The 10373-nt window shown below is 45.3% G+C and overlaps 1 protein-coding gene across 1 annotated transcript; it reads right to left on the bottom strand.

The window, feature by feature from the left end:
• Positions 1-260: 260 nt before the first annotated feature.
• LOC120653528 lies at positions 261-8703 on the bottom strand. The gene is made up of 3 exons (XM_039931253.1): positions 8453-8703; positions 8090-8363; positions 261-842 (listed from the first exon to the last, which is right to left on the bottom strand). The coding sequence occupies exons 1-3, from the start codon at positions 8701-8703 to the stop codon at positions 261-263; spliced, it is 1107 nt and encodes a 368-aa protein (XP_039787187.1).
• Between the last annotated feature and the right edge of the window lie 1670 nt (positions 8704-10373).

The following is a 10373-nucleotide window of genomic DNA, read 5'->3' as shown; positions in this document are numbered from 1 at the left end:
TGAAAGTGAAGTGAGTAGGGCTCCTCTGGAAGTGTCACACCTAGGTACCACGCCAAGCTCTGTCTGTTCAACCGATACTGCTTCTTGTTGAACATGAACATGATATACTTCCTGTCCTCTCCAACAAACAGGGTGGCGTAGAACACACGCACCCACTCCTGGACGTACTGACGTCTCTCTGATAGGAGTGCTGGCAAGCCGGGGAATCTCTCAAAGAAAGGCTCAATCGGCACACCCCCGGCTGCTACTCTCAAAGCTCCCTAGCGAAGCATCTTTTGCTCACTCATCATGATCCCAAGCTGGACATACCAGAAGTACAAGGACTCCTGGAGGAGTGTGTGAAAGCACGAGTCTGCGTCCCTGTCCCTCTGCTCGGGAAACCAAGTCTGCTCGTCCACGTATCTCATCCTCCTCACTCTGGTCACTGTGAACTCACGAACGTCGATCAGAAACACGGACCTGTCCCCTGACTGATCCTCTGGATCACTCTCTAGCTGATCATCTGTCTGACCGGCTGTGTTTGTTTGAGGCTGAGTGTGGCCTCCAGGCTTCGGAGGGCGTCCACCACGGACGCGAGGACCACCACGAGCAGGTGGGGTCTGAGCTGTGCCTCTGGTACGTGCAGAACGACATAAAGTCGGAGTGCCCGGAACTGGCTGAGCATCTGGCTCAGACTCCCCCTCAGTAGCTGCCCGGGACTCTCGGATCTGGAAGAGCCTCCGAGGGCGGTCTGCAGCATCTGCGGCTCCCTGTGTATGCTCCCAATCTTGCTCCTCACGAGTCCGCTTCTTCTTCTTAGGCAACTCGTCAACCTTGGCCTTGCCCTTTCTGTCACCTGCCATCTGTTTCAAAGAGAACGGTGGAAGATAATAGAATAAGACAGGGCTATATTAACAGTACTAGACCATAATCTAGAGATGAGAAGGCCCTAAGCAAAGCAAGGAGCGATATGAGCCTAGATAGTTTCTCTAGTGGATGTGTACTTGCCTCTGATGATTTGCAATGAAAATGTGCAAGTGGGAGTGAGTAATGGCTCAAGTGCAGGAAGATGTGATAAAGTGTGTGAAATAGTGCACTTGACAGACTAGAGATTTGCAAAGATTATTTTCTAGACAATAGATGCACTCTATAGTGTAAAAGTGTGCACGTGTGTGTGAGCAGAATGTGCTAAGATAGGTGCACAAAAAGGTGTGAAAAAGATGTAAGTGCAATTCTAGGATGGGCTCTAAAGTGTGAAAGTGAAACAAATGCTATGTGAGCAAGTATGTGAGCAAGCATGTATAAATGATAGTCAAGATTGAGTGCAAAACATCCTAGAACTTGCAACATGCATACCACTGCTGCTCTCGAAGAAAACAATGCAGAATCGAAGGATTGCGCCAAAGCTTGCCCCCTGAGGCAATTGGTCGAGCACCTTGCGTGCTCTGTCCAGTGAGGAGGTGAGAGCTTTCACAGGGGCTCAAGTTCATGCCCTCGGGTGCGCGCGCGCACACAAGAGGTCGCCGAGGAGCTGCAAAGGTGCAAGATGGCTGCGGCAGCGATGAGGGCCAGCGGCGGCGGTGAGGGGCAGCGGCGGCGGTGAGGGCGGCGCTAGGGTTAGGTTTCGCGGCTCTGCGGCGGCGCGACGGTGGTGGAGTTGCGGCGGAGCGAGGGTGCTGCGGCGGCGCGGTTGAGCAGCGGCGAGCGGGTAGTGGCGCGGTGGTGCAGCAGCGCGCGGTGCGAGATCCGGCAGCGTACGGGCGGCGAGGATCTGTGGCGTATGGGAGTCGGGGCAGTTAGGCGGTGTACAGGTGGAGGAGAAAGGGAATAGTAACCAACCAGCTGGGCCCGTGGAGAAGATAAACAACTGACAGCCTGGGCCCGCGAAAATTTGCGGATGATCCGACGGGCTTAATTAAACAGGTCGGACTAACACTGATCGATAGCTCAGAATAGAAATTCGATGAAGGGATCTGATGATCCGACGGGTGAGAGTGCAACAGGTCGGATTATCCGGTCCTAAAGAAAATTTTCTACTGAACTAAGCCTCTACTTCTGATCCAAATCTCGAAGAACCAAAGCAATAAATGCTCAATTTGGACCATTTTCGAGTGACAACCTCACCCCTCAAACACTCATACTTATAGATGCTCAAAGAACTTTTACATAACGTAGGCAAATGAAGATCCAAGCAATTAAGAACTTAAAAACGGGAATGTATGAGTCATTTGCCTATGAACTTAGAGATTGAAACTTTAAGTTTGCTAGGACATGACCCAATAGGCTTGAAAATGCAACATTTGTCTTATCACTCTTGTTGAGTTGTCAAAACATATTGAGCATGTATGACATTCTCTAAGCGTGATTTCTCCTTTGTGATGCCACTAACGCAATGCAATGCTATGCAAGATAATAATTAAACATGAATGCAATCTATATGACAAGAAGAATGCATTGCAAGAAATTTAAATCTAACTTGTCAAGTTTGAACCCTCGGCAAGCTTCTTCATGATGAACCTTTCTTCATGCCATGAGCGAAACAAGAGGTCTACCAGCTCATGCAAAACCCATGTTCATCACTATCTTGACAAAGTTAGACAAGCCCCTAAAATGTACATATGAGATGCAACTATATGACAAGGCAATTACATGACGTTAGAAGCATCTAAAACGTTAAGCTCACTTCGCAACCTACAAAAAGTGCTCTCATCTAGGGGTTTTGTAAAGATATCTGCCAATTGATCTTCGAAACGAACACCACAAAGTGTAATGTCATTCCTTGCCACATGATCTCTTAGGAAGTGATGGCGAATATCTATGTGCTTTGTGCGAGAGTGTTGAACCGGGTTGTTAGAAATTTTTACGGCACTCTCGTTATCACAAAGGAGAGGGATCTTATTTAGTTCCACATCATAGTCCAAGAGGCTTTGCTTCATGTAGAGGATTTGAGCACAACAAGCCCCGGCAGCAATGTATTCCGCCTCCGCGGTAGACAAGGCCACGGAATTTTGCTTCTTTGAGGACCAAGGGACCAAAGAACGCCCTAGCAAGTGGCACCCACCCGAAGTACTCTTACGGTCAACCCAACATCCGGCAAAGTCCGAATCCGAGTACCCTAAGAGAGTAAAGCTAGCACCTTTGGGGTACCACAAACCTATGCTAGGCGTGTGCTTGTGTAACACCCTAATTTAAATTTTAGCATTTATTAATAAATTCAATTGGCTTTATTTAATTTTCTAAGGTTTATTGTGTTAGTCTTGCATTTATTCTAGTTTTTGTTTCACAAGTAATTAAAATTTTCTTAGGTTTAACTTTGTTGATGCATTCATGCTGATGCATTGTTTTAATTGTTTGATTTCATAGGGGTTTGAATTCAAAATTTCTTTTGAATTCAAATAGTTGAGCTTGAGTGAGAAATAGAATAGAAATAGAAGTAGAAAAGGAAAGGAACCCAACAACCCAAACCCACCAGCCCAGCTAAACCCCAGAACCCGGCCCAGGAAACCCAAAGTCAACCCGGCCCAAGCACCCCAACAGCCCAGCTCCCCTTCTCCTTTTCCTCCTCCCCGCGCACGCTTTTCCTCTCCGCTGCTTGGCCCGCTACCGCTGCTCGGCCCGCATCGCTCTCCTCGCCCTCTCCCGCGCCAGCGGCCCAGCAAGCGCTCCCTCCCTCTCTCTGCTTCAGCCCGACGCGCGCCGCGCGCACACACCCGACCGATGGGGCGGCCCTACCCGTCAGCCAGCGCACCGCACGCTCACGCTCGGCCGCTCCCCACAACTCGCTGACCCGCTGGCCCCACCCTCCAGGCCCTCCTTCAACCTCGCGCAACGGATGCGCTCGGCCCGCCGAGATCCCCGGCGAAACCACCGGGGATTTCCTTCCCCAACCGCGCCCGCAATCCCCTGCCCTGCCCTTCTTAAACCCAGCCGCACCCCCTGCGCCGCCACCCCATCCCGCTGGCTCCGCATACACCCCAGCCGCCGCATCAACGCAGCCCCGCCGTGCCGCCGCTCTGCGCCGCCGTACTACGAGGACTTCTAGGTGCTTCGTCTCCCAGTCGACGTCCCTGTGGCGCCCTGCTTCAGCTTCGGAGAGCTTTTTCATATTTTGTACTTCGCTTCCGCTGTATCAGACATTTATGTCATTATTGTAATAAATAACATTCGTATTTCGATTTATTATGTCTTATTCGTGATATATGCTGTGATATACTGTTCATTCTGTTGTATATACGTGTGACTTGATCCTGGCACGTATATGATTGCTCGGTTTATGTTCTTTTATAAACCGGGTGTTACAGCTTGAGATATCTAAGGATCCACTTCATGGCACTTAGGTGAGACTCCTTGGGATTAGCTTGGAAACGAGCGCACATACAAACGCTAAACATGATATCGGGCCTAGATGCGGTAAGGTAAAGAAGCAACCCAATCATAGAACGATAAAGAGTTTAGTCTACCGATTTACCTCCCTCATTAAGGTCGAGATGCCCATTAGTTGGCATTGGAGTCTTGGTCGGCTTGCAATCATCCATCTTGAACTTCTTGAGGATATCTCTTGTGTACTTTTCTTGATGGATGAAGGTTCCTTCCTTCAATTGCTTGACTTGAAAACCAAGGAAAAAGTTGAGCTCACCGATCATAGATATCTCGAATTCCCTAGCCATCATGTCTCCAAATTTTTTGCAAAGAGTAGGGTTAGTTGAACCAAATATGATATCATCAACATAGATTTGATATACAAATAGTTCTTGGTTGATGATCTTGGTGAAGAGAGTTGTATCCACCCTCCCGATCTTGAAGCCCTTGTTGATGAGGAAGTCACGAAGGCGTTCATACCAAGCCCTAGGTGCTTGCTTAAGCCCGTAGGGCTCCTTGAGCAACCTATAAACATGATTAGGATATCTAGGGTCCTCAAACCCGAGAGGTTGTTCAACATAAACCAACTCATTAATGAAGCCATTTAAGAACGCACTCTTCACATCCATTTGAAAGAGTTTCATGTTGTGATGTGAAGCGTACGCTAAAAGGATACAAATGGCTTCAAGTCTTGCAACGGGGGCAAATGTCTCTCCAAAGTCTAAACCTTCAACTTGAGCGAAGCCCTTATCCACAAGTCTTGCCTTGTTTCGAACCACCACTCCATGTTCATCTTGTTTATTGCGGAAGACCCACTTGGTGCCGATGATATTCTTGTCTTGAGGACGTTCTTCAAGAACCCAAACTTCATTGCGGGTGAAGTTGTTGAGCTCTTTTTGCATTGCCATCACTCAATCCGGGTCCTCAAGAGCTTCATCTACATTAGAGGGCTCCAAACAAGAAACAAACGAGTAATGTTCACAAAAAGAGGCATATTAACGTCTACGAGTTCTTGTACCACCCGTAGGATCACCCATGACCAAGTCAATGGGATGGTTCCTTGAAGTTCTTGTGTGCCTCTCTTGTGGTTGAGATGATGAATCTTTTTGTGGTTCGACATTTTGTGCTTGAGCTTGGGCTTGTTCACTTGTGATGTGGGTGTCATCAAAGTGGAGTTGTTCTTGAACCACTTGCTCATCTTGGACATCTTTAGGAGGAGGAGGTTGTGAAGCTTCATCTTCTTCATTGGATGACTCATCATGATGAATTGTTGTTGAAGCTTCTTCTTTGGAGTCATCCTTGGAAGGGGCTCTATCTTGAGTAGATGGTGTGATGATCTCTTCCTCCTCCTTTGGCTTGACTTGTCCAATGGCAATGTTCTTCATGACTTCCCGTAGTGGTTCATCACCTACATCATCACAAGCAAAAACTTCCCTTTGGGAGTCATTAGTTTCATCAAACTCCACATCACAAGTTTCTTCAATCATGCGGCAGGCATTATTAAATACTCGATATGCTTTGCAGTTTGATGAATAACCAACTAAGAAACCAACGTCACACCTACTCTCGAACTTACCTAGGTGCTTCCTCTTTTTGTAGATGTAGAATTTGCACCCAAAAACTCGGAAGTTGGAGATGTTGGGCTTCCTCCCAACAAGAAGTTCATATGGGGTCTTCTTTAAGAACTTGTGGATACACCCGATTTGCCGCATGGCAAGCGGTGTTGATAGCTTCCGCCCAAAACCTTTGCAAAATCCCATAGTCATCTAGCATTGATCTTACAAGGGTGATTAAGGTTTTGTTCTTCCTCTCCACAACCCTATTTTTTTGAGGTGTATATGTTGCGGAGAATTCATGCTTGATTCCGATTTCGTTGCATAGCTCCTCGACTTGAGTATTCCGAAATTCGGAACCATTGTCACTTCTAACCTTGACTACACTTGACTCGAACTCATTTTGGGCTTTCTTGATGAATATATTGAAGATCCCGACGGTTTTTGCTCTTGTCCTCTAGCAAAAATGTCCAAGCATATCTAGAGTAATCGTCAACACTGACTAAGCAATAAAGATTACCTCCAAGGCTCTTGTAGGTGGTTGGTCCAAATAAGTCCATGTGTAGCAACTTCATGTGGATAGGTATGCCTTCATGGGATGTGGTGAAGCAAATTGCTTCTAGGCTTGACAAGCACTACACAATTTATTTTTATCAAATATAACATCTTTAAATCCAACCACCATACCTCTTTTGAATGCCTTGTTTAGTTGACTCATCCCAAAAGTGAACAATCCGTCGATACCAAAGCTATCCCATTGAGTTCTTTGAAAAGAGACAAGTAGCCAAACTAGCATCGTTAGAGGAAAAATCCACAAGGTAGATATTACCGTGCCAGAAGCCTTTGAAGATCAAACTCTTGTCCTTCTTGCTTGTAACAACTACACCATTATCACTAAAGGTACAAATCAAACCCAAATCACATAGTTGTGCAATTGAGAGCAAATTAAAGCTTACCGACTCCACAAGCAATACATTTGAAATTGAGAGATCTTTGGAGATAGCAACCTTACCCAAACCTACCACTTTCCCTTTAGGATTGTCACCGAAGGTGACATGCTCGTGATCGCCCACTTCTTCATCTAGTGAGGTGAACATCTTTACATAGCCGGTCATGTGTTGTGTACATCTGCTATCAAGAACCCAATGCTTTCCACCGGCTTTGTAGTTCACCTACACACAAATGAATTACTCTTGAGGTTTGGGAACCCAAGCAACTTTGGGTCCTTTGATGTGAGTAACTAAAACTTTGGGAACCCGTAGTTGGCGGGGTAGCTTTTTCTTCTCTTTGTGTGCCAATGAACTTGGCCTTCACCTTGCCATTCTTAAGCTTGCTCAATAAAAAGTGATGATTGTCAAATTTAGACTTATAGTTGAAAGGCAAGCTAGGAAGAGGGCGATTAGGAAGAGGACACTCCCTTATGTGATGTCCAACATCTTGGCAATGTTGACAATAGGAGCCTACTTCCTTGTTGAAGCAATTCTTGAGCTCCGGAGACCTTGGAACATTCTCCGGTGGCTTGGGGAAGGATCCAAGACCCTTGGTTCCAAAGTGCCTCGCATTGTTGAAGAGAATCTCCTTGTGCAAGTATTCTCCTCTTGTCACATTGAACATGCACTTGGTCAAACTTTGGAGCTCCTCCTCAAGTTCCCTTTCCCTATCATGGTTAGTCTTGGAAGAACTAGGGACATCATGATTAGTGAAAGTTTTGGAAGACTCCACATGTGTTTCACAAGAAGTTGATGCATTGATGTTTTTAGTTTTTAGAGTTTCAAGTTCATCATCAATAGCATCAAAAGCAAACTCAAGTTCTTGAAATTTTGAATTTAGATTAGCATAATCAAGCTTAAGCTTCTTGTTGGACTCTTCAAGCGACTTGTTGAGCATAACTACTTCATCATGTTTTTCAACTAGTTCATTGTGCTTAACAAGTAACTTATCATGATCCTCTCTAAGTTGCTTGCTAGATACAATACATTTTTAATGAGTCTCTACTACCTCATTGTGTCTAACAAGCAACTCATCATGTGAAGTCTTAAGCTCAACATGCACATTTTTTAGACACTTGAGTTTAGATTTAAGCTTCTTGATCATGTCATTATATTCATCTAGGAGCAACTTAAGATCTCTATGAGATAACTCATTATCACTATCATCATCACTAGAGCATGAGTCATCGGAATTCACCTTGGGGTTACCTCTAGCCATGAGGCACATGGGTGGTGGAGGTAGCGGTGGTTCATCATCATGGATGACGATCCCCACAACGACGTTTTGGAGTCATCATCATCATCATCGTCGTCGCTTGAGGTCTCACCGTCGGTGATCCACTCCCCAAGGAAAGCCTTGATCTTCTCTTTCTTCTTGAAAGACCTCTTCTTCTTGTACTTTTTCTTGTCATGGTCTTTCTTGTAATCATGATCTTTCTTGTGCCTTGATTGATTGTCCTCATCTTTTGCTTCTTGTTGGATTCTTGAGGGCAATCATATGATAGATGACCGTACTTGCTACAAACATAGCATATCTTCTTGAGATTATCTTTGGGCTTCCTTGTACGGAACTTGTTTTTCTTGGGGTCAAAGTTGTACCCCTTCTTGTTCAACTTTGACATGAGCTTTGTGGTCTTCCTCATGAGGAGAGCAAGCTTGGTGTCTTCATCACCATCCTCATGACTTGAGTCATCACTAGATTCACTTGAACTTGACATAGGTGCCTTGCCCTTGCTCTTTTTGTTTGACTTGTTTTCGCCTTTAGCTTTGAGAGCAAGATCACCTTTGGCTTTAGGAGGATCAATTTTGCCCAAGAGAAACATCTCATGAGACCGAATTTTGCCAACCACTTCACTCACTTACAATGTTGAAAGATCTTTCTCATAGAGCAAAGATGCCACAATGTTGTACTTGGGCTTGTGCAATGAGTGAAGAATCTTCCGGATGATGTCACTAGTAGACAAAGGAGAAATTTCAAGTGTGTTAATGTCTTCAACAAGAACATTCAACCTAGCATACATTTGTTCAACTAGTTCACTAGGATGCATCTTGAATTCATTGAGTTTTTCCTTAAGCACTTGGTACTTCTCCTCACAGAGCTTCTTAGACCCAACATGAATGGTCTCAATCTCTTTCCACACTTCATGAGCGGTTTTCTTGCTGTGCACTCGAGCAAAGATATCTTCGCTAATAGCATCAAACAAAGCATTTTTGGCTCTAGCATTCTATTTTGTTTGGTCCTCATCCATAACACACATAGCTTTGTCGGTAACCTCCCAAGCAAGAGGGTTAAGAGCATCAAGGTAACCCGCCATGCGGGCTTTCCAATAGCTATAGTTTCACCCATCGAGCTTGGGTGGTCCACTACTCCCCGGGGCCATTTCTCTAGGTTGTTAGACCCTAAAAAGAGAGCCTATGCTTTGATACCAATTGAAAGGATCGTGGCCCAAGAAGGGGGGGGTGAATTGGGACTTTTTAAATTTCTATCCGTCCTTATCCTACCACTAGTGTTGCCCAAACCTATAGTTCAAAAGACCTAAAGTCCAGAGCACACTAACATGATGAAACTAAGTAGGTAAGCATACTAACAAAGGCATTTTCCTAGGATGATCAAACTATCATGCAAAGGCTAGCCCAAAATGAAGCAAATTACCAAGAGCAAATCCTAGTCTCAAACAAACAAGCAAAGAGCAAGAACAAAAAAAAACTTAAGTAAGTTGCTTGAATGTAAAAGAAAAAGGACAAGAGACAACCAGATTTTTTCCCGTGGTATCGAGGAGTTGACGCTCCCCCCTAATCCACATTGGGGCACCTACAAAGGGATAAGCTCCCTTGAATCACGAAGAGCAAGTATCCACTAAGAATACCCTTTCTCCATCTCCGGAATGGTGGGCTTCAAACCGTGTATAACTTCTTCTTCTTGGGGCTCCCACAAACTCCAAGAGCTCACCAAGAGCCTCCGATCACCAAGACCGTCTAGGTGTCGTCAAACACCAAGAGTAACAAGCTCTAAGCCTTCACTTGACCATCACTCAGTTGGCTAAGGTTATAGCACACTTGCACTCTTCCAAGGATTGAATTCTTGATTGAATGGGTTGATCTCAATGTGTGGATGTCTTCTCTCAGCTCATGGGGTGGCCTCAGGTGTTCAAGGGTTCAAAAGGCAGTGAAGAGACCCGAGGTACCCCCTTAAATAGGCTAAGGAACAACTGAGAGCTATTACCTACTTTTCTGCAAAAAGTTGGTAGGGTCGGATAATCCGACGTGGCTTTGAGAAGGGCATCGGATCATCCGACCCCACTGTGACTTTACACCGTAGCTGTTATAATTTAAACCATTGCTAATGTAATTTGTCCGTCGTGTTTATCCGACCAAACCTAGAGCAATGCGTCGGATCATCCGGACCAACAGAGATTTGAATTCGATTCCAACGTTCACTAATCATTAATACTGATGATTAATCGGACATATTGATGAAGCCCACGTCAGATCA

This window comes from Panicum virgatum, chromosome 1N (assembly GCF_016808335.1).
Source record: "Panicum virgatum strain AP13 chromosome 1N, P.virgatum_v5, whole genome shotgun sequence".
NCBI lineage: Eukaryota > Viridiplantae > Streptophyta > Magnoliopsida > Poales > Poaceae > Panicum > Panicum virgatum.
This window is presented reverse-complemented; position numbering and strand designations above follow the sequence as displayed.

Coding starts and splice junctions, on each gene's coding strand:
- LOC120653528 (XM_039931253.1), bottom strand. CDS start 8,703: ATGTTTCTCTTGGGCAAAATTGATCCTCCTAAAGCCAAAGGTGATCTT. Junction 8,364..8,452: donor TTTGACCCCAAGAAAAACAA/GTTCCGTACAAG, acceptor ATTGCCCTCAAG/AATCCAACAAGAAGCAAAAG. Junction 843..8,089: donor CATGTGCCTCATGGCTAGAG/GTAACCCCAAGG, acceptor TCTTTGAAACAG/ATGGCAGGTGACAGAAAGGG.